This window comes from Drosophila melanogaster, chromosome 2L, assembly GCF_000001215.4.
Source record: "Drosophila melanogaster chromosome 2L".
NCBI classification, from domain to species: Eukaryota; Metazoa; Arthropoda; class Insecta; order Diptera; family Drosophilidae; genus Drosophila; species Drosophila melanogaster.
The window spans coordinates 10,491,493-10,510,498 of NT_033779.5; the positions used below are offsets into that span (position 1 = coordinate 10,491,493).

The 19,006-nt window shown below is 42.6% G+C and overlaps 3 protein-coding genes and 1 non-coding gene across 7 annotated transcripts; 2 read left to right on the forward strand and 2 right to left on the reverse strand.

The window, feature by feature from the left end:
• Window positions 1–321: 321 nt before the first annotated feature.
• Myo31DF (Myosin 31DF) lies at window positions 322–15,287 on the reverse strand. Of its 3 annotated transcripts, none has more exons than NM_078814.4 (10): window positions 15,192–15,287; window positions 14,434–14,614; window positions 6,361–6,663; window positions 5,137–5,356; window positions 3,387–3,612; window positions 2,936–3,319; window positions 2,796–2,875; window positions 1,297–2,703; window positions 1,065–1,222; window positions 322–1,007 (listed from the first exon to the last, which is right to left on the reverse strand). In NM_078814.4, the coding sequence occupies exons 2-10, from the start codon at window positions 14,520–14,522 to the stop codon at window positions 839–841; spliced, it is 3,036 nt and encodes a 1,011-aa protein (NP_523538.1). In that variant the 5' UTR covers window positions 14,523–14,614; window positions 15,192–15,287; the 3' UTR covers window positions 322–838. The 3 variants fall into 3 exon arrangements, with proteins under 3 accessions (NP_523538.1, NP_001188784.1, NP_723596.1); NM_001201855.2 differs by having other exon boundaries at window positions 15,051–15,287; NM_164933.3 differs by having other exon boundaries at window positions 14,434–15,287.
• Window positions 14,809–15,523, forward strand: asRNA:CR44224 (antisense RNA:CR44224). The gene has a single exon (NR_073753.1).
• A 65-nt stretch (window positions 15,524–15,588) lies between these two features.
• Window positions 15,589–16,540, forward strand: CG6094 (uncharacterized protein). Of its 2 annotated transcripts, none has more exons than NM_001273424.1 (2): window positions 15,589–15,863; window positions 15,927–16,540. In NM_001273424.1, the coding sequence occupies exons 1-2, from the start codon at window positions 15,702–15,704 to the stop codon at window positions 16,374–16,376; spliced, it is 612 nt and encodes a 203-aa protein (NP_001260353.1). In that variant the 5' UTR covers window positions 15,589–15,701; the 3' UTR covers window positions 16,377–16,540. The 2 variants fall into 2 exon arrangements, with proteins under 2 accessions (NP_001260353.1, NP_609416.1); NM_135572.3 differs by having other exon boundaries at window positions 15,629–15,863; window positions 15,927–16,426.
• On the reverse strand, window positions 16,367–18,961 carry CG7384 (uncharacterized protein). The gene is made up of 4 exons (NM_135573.4): window positions 18,214–18,961; window positions 18,008–18,151; window positions 16,778–17,792; window positions 16,367–16,720 (listed from the first exon to the last, which is right to left on the reverse strand). Exons 1-4 carry the CDS (start codon window positions 18,744–18,746, stop codon window positions 16,595–16,597), a joined length of 1,818 nt encoding a protein of 605 aa, NP_609417.1. The 5' UTR covers window positions 18,747–18,961; the 3' UTR covers window positions 16,367–16,594.
• Window positions 18,962–19,006: the final 45 nt, after the last annotated feature.

Below are 19,006 nucleotides of genomic sequence, written 5' to 3' on the forward strand. Positions count from 1 at the left end.
TTTTTATCTTTTATCAATCGGCGGCGAGCCATGTGCACTTTATTTCGGTCTCTGCCAATACATTTTGATCGCATTCGCATACGAATGCGTACGGATTTTACGTTTGGATTTAAAGCAGCATTTGAAAAAGATTCACAGATGCAGAAACTCACAGATATTCAAATGCCGAACGCACATTTTGGGGGAATTCATGACGAAATGACCGAAATTTTGAATGGGTTCAATTCAGATCAAGGTTGGGATAGGGAACTTATGCACATTATGCTTATGTTTGGTAAGTTAACTTCTCTTTAACTTATTGATATAAAAAAATAGTCATTAACCAGCTTTCTCAAGTACAAAGTTTACATCTTTTATTTCATATATTATTTCAATAATATTTGCAAATGGCACACATATGTTTGTGATCTTTCGCTTTAAGTACAAACATTTTACTGATCGTTACAAATGGTTTCTTGTGTGCTGTGAATCATATTTGAAGAAATGCACAAAGTACATTTAATACTTTTCGTTCTTTTCGTCGGCCAGCTCAACCGGCGGAGGTGGTATTCCTCTCACATGGATGTTAAATAAATATCGCCTTAACGCATACGCATAATAGAAAAATGTACAAAATTACAATCATGTCGTCACACACAGAACAGATAAACAGATAGGACTAACTATAGAATGACGTATTAAAAACTACAAAGCGGGTGTTTGGCGGAAGGCACGGTATACACAGAGTCGTCATGTCCTTGGTGGGACACATGGGTCACAAGTAGAAAAGAGGGTGATGAGCCCAGTCTTAAAACTAGGTTCCATAATTTACAATACAGTTGGGCGGAGTTGATTCCGCCTAAACGCAGTACGCCGCCGGCACCTCGAAAATGATGTTGCCCTCTTTAGGACGGAAGTTGGGGACCTCCACATTGGACGCCGCCTCCACGGTAATAATGCGTGCCTTGCCGTCTAGGCGACAGGAAATATTGGTGGTCACATTCACACGCAACTCGGTTCCAGTGAGGCTGGAAAGGATTTGATATTAATATCTGGTGAACATACTAAATGGGCGTTCCACTTACTCATGGTATTTCTTGCACACAATGCCCACCACTTCGCCAATGCGATCTTCCTTGAGGGGCGTGTACTCGCTCTCCAGGGAAAACACTAAATCCTTGTTTTTCGACGAGTGGAAGACGATTAGTTGATCCCGGCCGGGTGAGACACTAATGGACGTCAACTGTAAGCGAAGTCAAGATACGGAATTAATATTATAATATAATAATATAATATATTATTATACTATCTACTAACCTCCCTAATTTTAATGGTGCGTTTCATGTCCTTAAATTTATTCTTGATACCGTCCAGTTTGTGGATGGTCGAATCGGAAACGATGAAGGCGCGATTAGCCTGCTTGTTGAAATGGTTGAACTTCTTGACGAATGAGGAGAAGAGCACTTGCTGGAAGGTCTCGCCGTCGGCGGGGTGGTTCCTTATGTTCTTTATGCTTCCGTTGTAGGCTTCATATCCGCTGTTCTCCTGCGAGTTGGCCAGATAATCACCCACCCAGCGGCGCGCTTGACCCCAATAGGGTCGTCTTCCGGCCAGCGCAGTGGCGGCGATAATCTGCAGACGTAATTGCGGCCACTCGCTGCGAGGATATTTGTGCAGGATCATGTTGGCTCGCCAGAAATCGAACATACGATGCAGTTTAGCCTCCACCTTACGTCCGGCGAGCGGCGGCTGTGGCCACTGGATGCTCTTGCCGTAGTCGCGCATCTGCTTGGCTTTCCGTAAGCGATTGGCCAGCTCCTGGACGTAGCTACGCAGTTTGTAGGCCTTATAGGCGCGCACGATCGTAATTGCCGCCTTCATCTTCTTAAAGTTTCTCCTCACAATCCATCCACGCACTCGCTTTTGCAGCAGCGTCACAATATGTGGGATCATTTCGTTCCTCTGATGCTCCAGGGCAAACAGGGTGCGTGGCGAGCGTATAAAGATCTTTGTGTGGCCGTACTTAACGTCCTGGGCGAATTTCTTTTCCTCGATCAGCACACGGACACCATCGCGGTCGCTTCCCGCACGGAAATTGGGCCAAGTGTACTGCGAGATCATCTTGTAGCGCAGCAGGAACTTATCATAGCGCTGGCGATGAACGAATCCGGCTCGACGGACACGTAAGTTCTCCAGTAGGCCAAGGTATCGCACCTGGTGCTCCACACGCTCCTCATCGAAAACTGTCGAGCTCTTAAGGTCATTGGGCTTGATGCAGCGCACATAGAAGGGTTCCTTCTTCAGCAGAGTAACCACCAGATCAGCCATCGATCTCTGGAACAAGGTGCCGGCTGTCAATGGTCTCTTGGTGGTTTTCTTGATATCCTGTGCTCCTTCGGGCCACATCTCGCTCAGGTTGGCATCCTTAGAGTTGTGCAGCAAGCGCTTAAAGTCCTGATACAGCGTATCCTTGTTCTTCTCGATGAATCCATTGATGTTGTAGATCACATCGCCGGCGTAGTGGGTGATACGGAAATCCTCGCGATGCTTTAGCTCCTTATCCGTGGGCTTCAGCTGACGACTGGTGTAGTGCGGATGCTTGCTCAGATTTTTGTCCATGGCCCCCAGAAGTGTGTCGTCCGTCACCTTGCCCACGCTGAGGCAGGCCTCGTCCATGATGGCAATGATGCCCTTATGCGGCTGCTCAACGAGATCGCAAATGATCTGGAATTGGAGCAGTTTTAGATATTTTGTGCTTTCGCAATGCAATATACCATTTAAAGTTCGCAAATGTCATTCGATTAGTTGGAACTCACCTTGTTGTTGAAGTATTCAATATTGGTCCATTCAATGCCCTCACGCTGGTACTCCTCTTGCTCCTGTTTAAGCACCAGTTCTTTGGGGAATAACACGGCTAATTATGATATATCGCTAATAAAAGAATCAAGCATAATACCTATGAATAACTGCTGCAATTTCTCGTTGCAATAGTTGATGCAGAACTGTTCAAAGCTGTTGCTGTCGAAGATCTCGAAGCCGTAAATATCCAGCACTCCGATGACCGAGTTAAATCGCGCCTGCGTCTTGCTGCCACGGAATAGGATTGCCCTGTTGATGCGGGAGATGATCCAGGTGAAGAGACGGTCGTAGATGGCCTTGGCCAGAGCATCCTTTCCGTACTCTGCCTGCGTGGCGTTGTGATCCTTCTGCATCACATTTCCACCGGCCGCAATGACCCGTTTGGTCAGTGCCGTGGACAGCTCGGTTTCGGTGACCTGGAGCAGCTTGGCCGTGGATTTCAAGTGCTGCTTATTGCTGATCACCAGCTCATCCTCAATGGCTGCAATGCGAAAACAGGAGATGTAGGAAATATCTACTAGGAAATAACTGAATATTAAGCAACTCACTTTGGAACTCCACATTTCCCAGATGCAAGACAGCGGCAATTGTGCGCCAAATGGTCTGCACCTCATCCGTGGAGAAGCCCAGGGTCTTGAAGGCATTGCAGGTGCCCTTGTAGTCGGACTTCTCCGTCAGTATGTCCATGCTGCCCTGGTTCAAGTAGTGATACTTGCCCGTTTCCTTCTGCAGTTCATATTGCCGCAGCTCGTTGTCGTTGGCTCCACGCAGCAGCTATAAATGGATGAATTGGTTGGGGGTATTAATTAAGCGATTGCAACTATTTTAAATTAACCCAACTTGGTCAGTGCAACATGACCGTCAGTCCATGTGCCAAGAATTTAGCACGCCAGACAATTAGCAGACGTGCTAAGCGTAATTAAACTTCCGTTTCCTGTCGAGCATTTGGCAGTTGCCTTTTAAACTTTAACAACACATGTTATTAAATTGTATCTTTTAACATAAAGTTAACTACATTTCTATTTTTCCCATTAACTACATTTCTATTTTTCCCATTAATTCATCACAGATAGGTAAATTGATATCATATTAGTTGAGTAAGATATTTTCAAGATCTTTGATGTTGGGAAACCCGTAAACTTGGTAATCAATAAAAATCTACATACATGCCTATCGGCGTTTTTGCCGGTGTGAGTGTTAATTGAACATTGTTTATTTCAAGATAGCCTGGCTAGTCATAAATTATATATTAGCCAAGTTGGAAATTTATGACCGATGCAGACAAATTGTAGACCCATTCCCAAAGCAAGCATTCCATAATACGGGCAAATATTTATTTTGACTCACTTTAAAAATAAACAACTTGCACTTTCCAACAAATAAACAAATCGTTTAAACTCGAACAAAAGCCAGATGAAGTATTTGACTTGATTAAGTGTTTCCAGATGATAAATGTGCTAAAAGTGTTTCGTGTTGCTCAAATAGATATGCATGCATCGGAAATAGTGATCAATTATCACCTCAGCAGGTTTAATTTACCAGATGAATGGATCATATAATATATAAGTTAACGCCTTGAATGATGAATAAGCGATTGAGTTGTGACGTGATATTTTTTTCTAGTTTATTGGATGAGTCTTGGCTACGCCTATGTTATCATTTTGCCAGTGATATCATCCAATTCTGGATACCTAAAAAGAAGTGAGCAATGTAGGCCTGCAGCGGGAAGCAAATTTAATTAAATTAATTAACAGTTTTAGACTTTTTTTTTATAACTGGCAGAGGAATCTCCAATAATGATTATACATAAATTACTTAGGCATGTGTCATTTGCTTATATATACATTTATTTAAATATATCTATAAAATAAAGGAGATCATGACCAGCTTTCATCTGTTGCCAAACAACTTAGTCATACGACTTGAAAGTAATAAAGTTATATTAATACTAGGCGGCCGCACACAACGTATGTGTATTCCCCTCATAAAACTGTCTCAACACTCAATTTAAATGCCCACAATTGTTTACAACGAAAGCCCGCACCCACAAAAAGAGCCAGCGACAATAACTGTCTAACCAGCCGAAAAACCAGAAGAAAAAAAGAGCAACTTCATCACGGCCACAACAACCTGACACCCCCAGGTAATGGACGCCCCACTGCCATGGCACCCAACCCATGAGCTGGAACACCTTTCGTCACCTGGCACGCGTCACGCTGACTCACTTGGTAAATAATCGTGTACACTTAATGCCACACACGACTAGTTCGGAACGATTCGTATCCGTATGCCACTCACCTGATAGAAACTATGGAAGTTCCGCTCGCCGGGCTGCTGCTGCACCACGCGCGACTTCTCGAGCAGATAGTTGGTGATGATGCCACCCACGGGATCCGCCTTGTAGTCGAACTCAATGTCCATGTACTTTCCGAAGCGGCTGGAGTTGTCGTTGCGGTTAGTCTTTGCGTTGCCGAAGGTTTCCAGAATTGCATTGCTCTGGATCAAAACGTTCTTGACTCTGGAAAAATAATATATTTATTATTATATATGTACTTAAGAACTTCTTCCTATAAAATCATTCTCTTATAAAATTTTTAATTAATTTCCATGCCAGCAAGACTATAAAGACAACCCTCATTAAAATCAAATCGACATAATTAACAAACGAAATCAACACAATAAATACGCTATTAGTGCTTCGTAAATTTTTCTCCCCTCGGTGGGCAAGCAATTTGGAAAATGGCACTCACCCTAATCCCCGAAACTATGTTAAATGTCGTCTCCCATTTCATTCAAGGCACTAAAAATTGGCAATTTAAAAGACCATTGTGTTCCGGGGCTTGGCCATGGCGGCTTTAGCGCTTTTATGGAGCACCTTAAACTACACCCAAGTGATAAAAAGTTCCTTTGGACAAAGTGGTTTGCAATTAGTGGGGCAATTAATTTGGCAACTTAAACTGCAAGTCAACAGACGACTGATGTCATCCGGGGTCATGGGTCACGCGATGACCATGCCAGCGATTATGACCCATCTGGGAAATGCTTCATTAGCCACTGCCACCTGGCAACCGCGTCTGAAAATCTTCCCTCAATGAGAATTCCATTGCGCATTTGCATGCGAAACAATGGTGGATTTTCTCTGGGACCTATGATGTACATACATGTTGTTATATAGATCGGTTTGAGGTTCCCATTGTCTGGTTCACAGTATTGTGATAAGGCCGCAAGCGTTCCATCAACCTATGTAAATATGTGGCCAAATTGATCAACTAATTTACTATGTAATCAGAGCAAACGGCTTGGGAACCTTTGAGCTAGATAAACATATTTGCATTACTTTGTATTTGGTGCTATTAACTTGATTTCCCCAAGACAATTGCTAATTAAACTTGTCCTTCTTGAAGATTTAATCAAGAATTTTCCTATCTAAACTAACATTTTGTGTCTAATCATTAAACAATATATAAGCGTATTTATTGGGTATATGGTTTCATCCATCATTCAGCTCATCCATCCACTTACCTCTCGATTTCGTTCTGACCCTGGGCATTCGTCACCGCCGCAATGTACTTCATGATGATCTTGGAGGCCTCCGTTTTGCCCGCACCGGACTCACCGGAAATTAGGATGCAGGTGTCTTGTTGGCGCTGCTTGAGCACCCTGTAGGCGGAATCGGCAATGGCGAACAAATGTGGGGCATTCTCGAAGAGCTCCCGACCCTTGTATTTGCGAATGGTTTCCGGACCGTAGATGTTCATCTGTCTGTAGGGATTCATCGAGACGCACACTTCGCCGATGTATGTGTAGATGGATCCGTTTTGGAATCTAGAGAAAGAGTAATGGACAGTCGTTCATTAGTTCGGCAGTGTTCGCTGCAGTGTTTGGAATGGCATTTCCCCAAGCTTACGAAATACATTTCGAGTGAGTGGGAGTGACAGGTGGGGAGCCACCACCCGTCGTTGGCGCCTGTAGCTTTCAATTCGAAAATTGCTTTTTCAACATTCTACATGCGGGTCTATATACCTGATATACCTGCTCCACATGAAGCCAACGATCGATATAATTGAGCGAGATGCGCTATGTAGATCAAATTGTTGATCTCTTTTCTCACTTTTTGATTGACTGACATGTGGATGCATTTATTCTGCACTCGATTTGTCAGGCGCCAAAAGATTGGGCATATAAAAGTTTGTTGTGTTCATAAAATGCATTCGCTAAGTGGGTCACTTGCGATCGATAGACAATGAGAAAGAAAGAGAGCATGAGAATCTCAAATATTTCACTTGGAGACTACAATATAAAGTATATATTATTCTGAACTAAAACTTTAGTTGATAAGAGTTCTAATAAGTCTTTTTCATGACACAGGCTATCTTATCTGAAGCGATTGCGAGTTCTTGAAACTATCGACTGGATTATTATAAGTTGGAAACTAAGATTTTGCAAAAGATACTTTTTTATTGAACTTTGCCTCTTCACAAGTATTTAGATTAAAAGTGAGTTGAATTTACACATGATAGAGTGATTTTCTAGTTTGCCTTAAGAACAGTTTAGATTTCACTGCATGTGAGTGGAATTGAAAAACAATAAAGCAACTTAAATGCAAATTACGCATTACGTGTTCCCAGAAAATTACCCAGAGTGTTCCGAAAGTAAGAGTTACACCATCAGCGAGTGTAAATTAACCCAGATGAGCTACATAACCAAAAGTCCAGCCCCAAAAAGAAAAAAAAAACAAAACTGTGCAACAAGTGGCTATTACAAAAGGCTGGACAGAGTGTTATTTTCCCTCCCAAAACCAGAAAAACAAAAAGCCAAAAATGTAAATGAAAATGAAGCCAACAAATTAGCAGACAAAGAAACGGTAAAATTGTTTAAAGCCAGAGACCAATTCGAAAACTAAGCCCAAACCAAACAGCCAAAAGTTTTCGTTAGCCCGAATTGAGGGAATGAAAACGATTAAAACAATACACTTAATACGCGCATTTGTTTGTATTTATGTTTTGGCTGCTGGTTTGGTGCCCATTTTTTCTTCGAACACATGTTTTTACTTAACTTTTCAGTGCTTATTTATAGAGACGACTGCGCTGGCTTTTCAGCTTTCTGTTTCGTTTTGTATGCCTTTGGCTGCCCCGGCACTTCTATTTGCCTTCTGTTGCCCTTTTCAACACATTAAGAATTTTGCGTCAAAACGAGTGCGACGAGTGACAAATGGCCACCTGAACTCCGGCTCCAGAATGGCCAAGAAAGTCCAAGACGCCGTTTAGCGCGCTTTTCAACTTCTTTTTTGGGGCCATCACATTATGGTAAGTACATACATATAAGTTGAACTCAGTGGCAAAAGGGCAGGCAGCAAATGACAAGCCTCTTAGAGGCAAAGGAAACCCAATACGCCACAGATTTGTATGATTTCTACCCCATCCTCCCTTTTACAACAACCATATTGACACCATGTGCGCGCCACTGCGAAGGGTCTGTCCTTGTGTGTGTGTGTGTGTGTGGGTGGGTGGTGATCGCCCACGGGGCGTATGATTGACATCATGTCAAAATTTGTTTTTGGCCCGCATGACGAACAGCACACTCGCCTTTTGCGGAGGAGGGCCTAATGGGGCTATAGAAATTGTTGGCCAGGTGTATTGTAATTGTCAAGACTCAATGGACAGAAAATTTCAATTTGGTTTCAGTTTGAATAATCGGGGTCTTTGGTCGGTTTGTATAGGAAAAGAAACTATATGAATATATACTTCAAGAAATGCTACAAGTTCAATGAACATTGAAAAGAAACAATAATACTGCTTAGTTATTAGATTTTATTTAACTATAAATTTTGATTTTGAAAATATGAGAGCTTATTTAAAAAATAACTTTTATTAGAGATATTTGTCATAAGGAACATATTTGCCTTATCTAGCCAAAATTCTGACTCAAACTCTCTTATCACTTCAGAATTCGCTGCACCCCATTTGTCACATATGTATATGTATATACAATATATATATAATAATATATAATAAAGTTATCTGCCCTCCAAAAATTACCAAATACTTCACATGTTTTTTTGTTTGCTCAAGTGCCAACAGACGATTTTGGACTCTCTGTCGGATTCCCCAACATTCATAAATTAAATTCATATTGCTGGCTTCGCACATTTTCATGTTCATATTCGTTCGCGCACTTCATAAACTTATTCACTTTAACGATTGTCGCCGCTGACTGTGAGTGTCTTTCTTTATTCCGAGTCGAATGACGTAATCGAGATAAAAGCCAAAGAAATAACTAAAGTATGAAAACAAATATATCGACGTTCGTATATGCGAAATTCCTGAATGCTTCAATGTTTTACAACGATAATTCAACTAGTTTTATTGACTCATCTGAGCACATGGCATTGGTATCTTATACTATTATTTAATAACAAATTGTAGAAGTAAACAAATTGAACGCTAACATCATGACTCAATAATCGGCTATTCAAAGTGCGATTTGCATATAGCCATTAATAATTTGCAACGCCTTGCGATGAATCACTTACTATACTGTTGAAAAAACGCAATCCCAATTCCAGACGGAAAATCAATAAGTTAATAGAGTGCATTTTTCATGGCCAAAAACGAGGAACATGCGTTCGGAAAATGTTTGCTCTCAGCTGACGTCATCAGTTTGTCAACAAACTTGGCTTTTAGTGGGTCAATGCTTTTATTTGTCCTAATAGGGGTTTGTTTGCGCTGTTATCTAATTGAATTTGGGCGATTTATTGAGTGAAACTATAGTGTAACAAGAAGATAAAACAATGCAAATGATAGATATACATAGTAAAATATGTTTGTTATGCTATCAACCAATATACATGTAAACATAAAGAAAACTTTAAGCATCTATTTGTGAATAAAGAAAGTTTATAAATCATTCTAAAATAAAGTTATACGTTTAGATCATTCTGTTCCCAGCACTGCAGACTACAAACTGATGGAAAACATTAAGATTAATGGAAAAGATTCGCTGAAGAATCGTGCTATGCACTGATAGGTCAAGTCCCTTGCGAATTTCTTGAACGTCTGCCAATTCATGGGAATCGCAGCAGATCGGCCAAGAAAAGCGTTTCCATCTCATTATGGAAATCATTTTCCTTTTGCCCCGTTGTCTACTGACCATCTGCATAATTTTCTCCAGACTCTTTTCATCGTTACTTCTCGTTTTCCCAAAGGAAATTCATTTTTTCTGTATTATTTTCCACTCAATTTGCGCAATGCAAACAATTGTATCTGGACCGCGCCAAGGAATTAACTTCAATTTACACCCAGGCCAATCAATTAACAGGAGCGGAAAAGTCTCGAGAAAAGTCTGGTAGGCGGCTGGCAGGCCGCTAAAGATTTGTGTAAACGAAATGCAGATGCCACTGCATTTCCCAGCTCCAAGTCTCGATAGGTATAGAAGTTATTGCAATGCCAATGACAAACATTGCCTGGCTTTGGATAAACAAAGCGAGTGGAAATACTAAGGCGTCGTCTAGACGGGATTCTCAGGTCGTTCTCCCTTTCTTTTCTTACTCAAGCTTAATGCCTTTCTTCCAAGAATTCGCACATTAAGCAAGTTTATGACATGCCAAGGAGAAAAACACCGACAGAAAAGCGGCCATCAAAACGCTGTGGTTATGCTGGGTAAATGATTTGATTTCCGTTCCGGTATCATAAAGTGCTTATCTTGGCAAAATGACGGGCTTCAATAGATAGCCTCCTTCTTATCGCTGGAATGCACTCAACGCAAGGTGAAAAATATCTAAGAGTGTTTACCAGATGAAAGGCTCCCTTTGAACTGGGCGCACTCCTCCATGCTCCTGCACAAATAAACAGACAAACTTCGATTGCAATCGGAAATCCCCAGAAGAGCTCCTCCTACACACTTTAATAGCTTTCTTCCCCTACAACTATAAATTGTTTACGTCTCACGGCTTCTTTAATATTTTTCCACAAAAACGAAGGCAGTGGAAATATCGCACGGCTATCAGCTGCGTTTGTATAAATAAACATTCAATATACAATTGGCGAGAAATAAGCACTCACATAAATGGAAACCTAATCCAATGGAAGGTCTCAGTGCAATAATTGCGTAACCAAGAGTTCGCTTATCACCTTGCCAGTAAGTATTGCCCATGGCTATCGAACTATATGGTATATATGAGGTGCCTATATGGCGACAAATTTTGCTGGAATCTTATCGCTACTTTGACGCTTCCCAAGAATCCAGTACATGGTATGTTACCACTTTTAGTAGCTGAAAAACTGAAAATTTGGGGTTTTTTATTTCAATTCTAATAGATATGGAGTATCAATTTTTGGCTAGACGATAAGACCTATCAAGTAGTGCTGCCTAAAACGCTAAAATCATTGATCAACAAGGCAGCTTTTTTAAAAGGCATTATTTGCAGTTTTATACGCTTCGGTTTGCGATTTTTATTTGACCATAAAGAAGCACTTAAAATTGCACTCAAATGAAAAGTATTTACCTGAGTGGAATACTAAAATCTAAGCCTTGACCAAGCCAAAAACTAAAATAAAATAAAATAAAATCGGTAGGAGCACAAAGTGAGTAGCATTTAAATGAAAATGAAATGCAGTTTGTTGTTCGCATTGAAAGTGGATATCGTCGTATGAATCATCAGTTTGTCGGCTAAAACTGCTCATAGTTTGTTCCACCGATTTCATAAAGTGCCTGATGGGGAAGACCCACTTCGAGCTCTCAGGAACTTTGCTTAAGTGGGTGTGCCAAGCTTATCGCTCTGAACACTGATAGCAATGGAGTGTAGTACAATCTATTAAGGATTCCATAAATTTATAGTCTCAACACTTTATTATAATTTATATGTATTCGACATGCGTTGTAAAAATGTACATATAGCATTTTTGCTATATATTATTTATACCTATGTTTAATCGGCTTCTTCACCTCGTCACATTTAAAGAATTTTGAATTTTTTTCCGATGTCAAACAAATTACTTAATAAAATCCAAAAATAATGCTCCAAATTCAACGACCCCAGTGAATATTTTTCACACTGAAAGCAGTTCATGGAAAATACGAGAGCTTTAGATGCTAGCTAGTTCTCTTTGAAATACAAATAAATGCGTAAACAATTGTCGAAAATGAAAACAAAACTTATCAGCTAAGTAGACACGAAATGGGGCACTTGAGTTCTGTTGCATGTGATGCATTGGCAGCCAATAAGGGTCAGAGGGCAATCGATCAGGCATTTTATGGGCCACTTGGCCCTCCCATGAGGACACTCGACTTAATGACAGTCGTAAAAAAGATCAACTTGCTCCAAATGCTGCGAACTTGGATTGCGGCAAACAGAGAACTCATCTGTTTCTTTTGGGGGATCGTGGAATCCCAGATGGGTTCATTTTGGGGGCAAAAAGAAACAAGTTTTCTTTTCAAAAACACATACACACTCTTCTATTTTGTGGGTGAGTCTCTCTCGGCCAAACTGACGCCATCAACCGGTTCGTATTTTGGCTACGCCATGGCATTTTTATTTCAGTTTTCTTATTGTTGACTCGCGTATCTGCAAGATACACAGCATGAGTCACGGAGCATGCAGATATATTTAATATTGCTTAAATAAAATATAGGATTTTCAAGCTGCCAAACAATGAGTACACATGTGATGTCATGTGGCAAACAAGTAAACTAGATATATATATATATATATATATATATATGTGCAGCGAAATGCATTCATTTCCCCATTTGATTGATGCCAAATGAAAGTGAGTTTTATTTCTTTTACGTCTTCATCGCACATTTTCCAATTACGTGTGCGTTTTCCTCCCATTTTTGGCGCGTTTTTGACCCTCAATTTGTTGAGGCGAGTTTCTCAACTCGTTTGGTTTTCAGTTTTCCGGCTTTCCTGTTAAATATTTATTAACAAACAGCAAATTGATTTGAGTTATGCTACGATTATGCCGTACAGTAAGACATGAAAATCGTGTTTGCTATTGCAGGTATGACTGTGATTATGTAATTAGTTCAATTTACACAGCTTAATTTGATTTGCTGATGCTTTGATAAGCGATTTGTGAGCCACCAAAGTGGGTTAACGCATCTTTGGCCGTAAGTCCGCTTTAATTACAGTCTTATGCAAGCCACTAATCTCAACCATGGTAATTAACCAGCTCAAAATACAACTGGGTTTACTCCAATGCGTTTCCTTTTGCGATGGCAATTTGAACAATTTGACTCATTTGCAGCTTTTGTCTTATCATTCAAATCGTTATTGTGATGAATCGTCCGAGAGTCTTTTAGCAATTAAGTGAATATAAACATAAACAGATTAGATGAATCAGTGCCGGGGAATCGTAACACCATTTATTTATAGACATTGCAAAATATTTGGAAAAATAATCATTTAATTATCAAACAGCAGACTTGTTACCAAAACCCCGAATTTCTACAATTTTGCAATGCTCTGCCAATCAGTTGAACAAAATGTATGTGGTGGCGAGAACTTTTCCGGATAACGATCATTTCCACATGAAAGTTAGCCAGCCATGCAGCAAACCAGCGACCCGGTATGAAAATGGATGGGGAATCCATTCGTGCTCCAAGTGCAAAGGAAGCGGTTGCAACAAGTTGTTGACACTCGGACCGAAATGAAATAAAATGAAATGATATATGTGGGTTGTGGCTGCGTGGTTGTCGGTGGGTTAAGGAACTTTACATAATGGTCATGTAGGTAACCACCTGGAACCACAGTGCCGGCCACACAAATATTGACACGCGATTGGGCGGTTGGTCCCCGGAGTGGGAATGTGACATGGATTTCACTCTCTTAAATATTTAACTTAGATAATGGTAGCTGGATGATTTACAGATACATCTGCTACTTGATAACTACTATTTTAAACTACAAAAAGCAGAAAGATTTGAACATGTTAGCTTGATTCTCAATCATTTTATAATATTTATTCATGCAGTTTGTAGTCACATTTTTTGTTTGTAACCAACTTTAAAAAACCTTTAATTAAGCTAAATATATCATATTTCTTAAGAATTTCTCTCCTTTTCCATCAAATCTATTACCACTTTCCGTTCAACTACCAAATTGAATTGAAATGCCACTAATGAATGCATTTAAAACCGAAAGTCATGCCACAAAAAGGAGAGTTTAGCACTCCAAATGAGCACGTAAATGGGTCCATTGAGTGCCCTCTGGAGTGGAACCGAAAACTCGGCGGGAAGGGGTTAAATGAGGGAGATAAGGTCGGCTTTAATTGAAACGCCGATAAGCAAATCCAGTTTAATCAAGGCGGAAAAGCCAAGAACTACGGTCAAACCAGTTTTTCCGCTCGCTAATCGATCAAAACAGAAGCCTTGAACTAGACCATCGACTGGAGGAAAAGTGGTTTTCCCAAAGGCGCGGAGTTCGCGGGGGGAGTCGTTTGTGATGTGGAGTGGAGATGGACAAGTTGGCGGAGGACAAGGCCAACGGAGGAATCAATAGATACGGTAAAGGTAAAAGTAATCTCTCTGTCTTTTGTTATTATTAAAAATTCTAGCTTAGCTTGTAATTCTTAAATAATTTAGAGGCAAACTTACCGCTTTCTCAGGTTATCCATGAACTTCTCCATGGACACTTGGTCGAGGAGGACGAAGTCCTGCACTCCAGCTTCCCGTTGCATAGCCATGGTGTCCTTTTGATCCTGCGTTTATTAGAGTTTAACTCGCGAGCGGAGGGTGCGGTATTCCGGGGATCGAAGGGGGGGATGCTAATTGCCGGCTGCAAAGGTGAGAGTCGAAAACTCAGGTAAGAACGAAAGGAGTATCCCGAAAAACACGCTGTTCACTTCGTTTTTGTTTTGTTACGTTTTTATTTGCTTGTTTTGTTTGCCTCGCCTTTCGCGTCTCGTCTCGAATTTTAACTATATATGCGTACAAATATAAATAAATTTATACATATGTATATATATATATATTCCGTGTGGCTGCTGCCAAGCGATTTTTATGTTTTATGAGCCAATTCGGGCCGCTTCTGTTGATGACGACGAATAATTCTCGGCGAACACGCAGTCACAGCGATCAATAAAGAATAATTCTGGATTTCTGGACCGATCGAACGCTTCCAATTGGAATCGAGCAGGAGAAAAAAAAAACAAGAACAAGATCGAAAGCAGAAATATAAATATAACGAGAACTCGATCGCAACCACTATCTACCTCACTGTTTAATGAAAACCGCAAATTTCGCGTTTGCCGCACGTTGTAAACATTTAGTTTTTGGGTTCTCCAGTCTTTGATATACGTGTATATATTTAAGGTCGGTGCAATATAGTCCGGAAGATCGGTGTGAGTGCCCACCTGGATTCAGTTTCGTTTGCGGCGGATTAATAACAACAATCGGCCGTCGCACAACCGCACTCGACCGCATTCAATGAAAGTTGCAGAGGGACTGTGGTCAGACATTTCGAATACGAAAATGTTCGCCATACGAAGCTGAAAATTGCCTAAATTGGCACTCCACTAATGGCTTGGAACTTGGCTAGTGCGCACTTCAACCAGAGGACTTACCTAATGCACTTTCCACACTGCCTTATGCTTGTGACAGTGGAAAAGTTACAGAGTATGGCGTACAAAGTATCGTTTTCCCTTGTTTTAAGATTAAAGATTGTTTTTTAGGATTAACAATAAAGAAAACACGGTTACATAAAAGATAAAACAAGCTTTCGATTTGGGAGTTTTGAATTGTCGCGCTTAGCTAAGTTCGGTCACACTGCACGCAACTCACCTCGAACAGCTGTTCTGTGGTGAACACAAACGTCGTTCTCGTAACATTTAATTTAGCTTAACTCATTGAAATTTTGGCATAAAATGAATAAAATTACGAGTGCCTTCATAAGAGTTCTGCGCCAGAGCAGCTCCTCAGGCGGCACAGGCAACCTTCTGGGTCGTCAGCTCTCCTACAAGAGCGATTTATCCCTGGACAAGATCTATCCCGGCGCCCGACTGCAAATCTACACGCCGCCCCCGCCGGTAAGTGGATGCAGTGCCTTCAGGGATCCCATCTATTGATATATGTATACATCCCCCACCCAGCCCAGTGGCAGCGACAAGTTCAGCGGCTTCATTCCCATGGACCGACTGGAGATCACCTACAGCAGGAGCTCCGGACCCGGTGGTCAGCACGTGAACACGGTGAATACCAAGGTGGATGTACGCTTCAAGGTGGCACAAGCGGACTGGATACCCGAGCAGACGCGCCAGAAGCTGCTCAAGGTGCTGGCAAACCGGATTACCAAAGACGGCTACTTTTACATCAAGAGTGATCTTACGCGCTCCCAGCAAATGAACCTGGCCGATGCGCTGGAGAAGCTGCGCACCATCATACGCTCCCAGGAGGCTGTGGCACCTGCGCCACCCAGCGAGGAGACACTGGAGAAGCTGCGCAGGCGCCAGGAGCGAGCGGTCCGCGAACGTCTACAACTGAAACGTGGTCGCGCCCAAGTCAAAGCGGATCGGCAGGGACCGAGCGGATTAGACTTGTAGTTTTTTATTGGAAATTGTTATACAAAGATGCACATTACACATATACGCTTAACTATGCTATGGACGCCATTGCAGGTTAGCACTATCACAGATTCTGTACGGACATACCCCCTGCTGGAGTATAACAACTAATTAACTTTACAAAATTGACACTTACATTATTTAAATATTATACAAAGATCTGTGAGAGTGGAAACCCAAATGGACTTGACAACATTCTAGGTCTGCTCGTCCACTCGAGCTGGTGTTACCGTAAATCTCTTGGAGCTCGCGACTTGGATGGCCGCATCCCTAGCTGGCTCGTCCTTTCCCACTTGCGATGGCATGCTCGCGAATCGTGGACGCTGGAATACACGAAATGAGCACTCGGGATAGACAAGACAGCTTTGTGTGCTACTTACTGGCTGTGGAGGACTCAGCTGAACGGAGACCTCGTGGCTCCGTTGCGATGGTCTGCTTACTACGCTGTGGCGTTGGCGTCGTTCTACTGCTGGTGGATTAAACCCTATTCTCGACGCATACAATTGTTCCAGGCGATGGATGGTGGAGATGCCGGCGCCAGGCGGTTGTGGCATTGAGAAACTATGTCGGTTGCTGAGCGGCGACCAAGTGTGCTGGTAGTTTGATTCGTCCAGATGGCGCAGGAACTGACGATTGATGGAGCCCAGTGCGTGCTTGTCTTCGGTGGCCAGATTGGCTATTAGCTCGTTGAGTATCTCCGACTCCGTTTCCACTTTGCCATTACGCGCCAGCTTTATGTCGTGCTTCCAGAACTGTCGGTTTTTGCGCCCAATCACCGGGGCAATCTCCTTTACCTTCAGCACCAGGATGCCCATGAGATAGACGCACAGAACGTTGGACAAAGTTAGGCACATGCTGATGCCGCCGAGCACGGCCAATTCAGTGGCCTGGTTGTCCGAGTAGCGGCGCGATTTAATCACATCCACGTAGAGCGAATCGTCGTTCTCGAATATCTTGTAAATGCAGGCCACCGCCCACAGCAGACCGGAGTTAACCGCAGGCGGTAGCAGCGATGCCGATATGGCCACGCCAACCAGAGAACCAATATTCCCGCCCAGGATTCCGATGGCAGCCGCCGCTCCCGACGGTATGGCCGTGAATACCCCAACGACGAGGGAGTGCAGATCGCAGCGGGATAGCATCTCCTCCGTCAGTCCCTCACCAATGCCATACTTGCGATCCGTGGTGCACACAACCAGACCGAATAGGAAACCCACCAGTGTGGCGGTCAGTATACCAATCAGTTCGTTCAGCATGCCCAGCCTGCGGAGCGATCGATCCTGGATCACAGTTCCAAAGATGGCCGCTATTATGGGACCCATCAGTGGGGAAATGAGCATGCTGGAGGCCAGGAAAATCGTGCTATTCTCCACCAGGCCAAAGCTCGCCAGAACTCTGTAAGGGAATAGGTGTTATCACAGGTGTTATCCTACAACTTGAAGATATAGAATATTGGATTTCGAAAATTTCTAGATCATTTCCAGAAACAAGATTGTATTACAAGCTTAGTTCCATTTAATTAGGTAATGAAAATCTTGGAAAATCGTTTTTTACTAGGCACTTTTCCAAATTCCAATTCTATAATATTTATATTAAAAGTGACTTCTTACGCCGCCGAAACTAGGAGTATGCAAAAGTCGAAGGTAATAGCCGCATCCTGGCGCACATCCCTTACGATCTGTGCCACATTCAATCGGGATCGCACCGAGTTCATGAACCGATCCCAGATACCCTGCTTCTGGGCATTGATGTGTCTGTAGATGATGGATCCTGTGAACTGAAGTAGCTTGAACTTTTCCATTTTCATTTGACTTACTCTGTGCTCGATGGTTGGTCCTCCTGCTCCTCCGTATCCTCACGCTGAACGTAGGATCTGTGGGCCAGGCAGCTGACCACGGATACTGTAGATCCCTCACGATCACCGATGCCGAATTCCTGCAGCGCCTCATAGAGATTCTCGTAGCGTTCGTCAAAGTCCATGGAGAAGCTGATGTGGTAAGCATTACCCTCTAGACTGGGCAGCCAAACGGCATTGGGTATGTGAAATCTGTGCAGGATCTGGCGCACCACCTGCTCCTGGTCCGTGTCCAGTGGGATATCAAGCAGCTGATCGTGGCACGTCTGAATTTCAATCTTTGGCAAGGTATTTAGGACTTTGTGGCTCTGCCGTTCCGGGGATTCCCCGATCCGAATGGTCGATAAGCTTTCAATGGTTGAGGTTCTGCTGGCGGTACCCATGGGCGTGGCGACCTCTCCATTGACCACCTGGACGTACACCTTCTTCAGGCGCTCCTCCTCCGCCTTCGTGGGTATCGTAATGCTGAGTCGCACTGCCGCTGTTCCCGTCATCGTTGCGTTTTGGTCTTGACTTTCTGGACTCGAGGTAAACACCTCACACACTTTGTATGAAATCGATCGAGCGATCGACAATCATCCGTACTCACACGTGGACAACTGGGCGGATCGCACCCGGCAATGCAACTGCAATAATCTTCTTTGCACTGGAAGCGAATTGAAGCCTCGCTTGTTATTGCCGCCACTGATAACGGTTCTCGACTAGCTGCTGCTTCCTACCGATCTGCCAGTCACCCGGAAGACTCACCCACTTG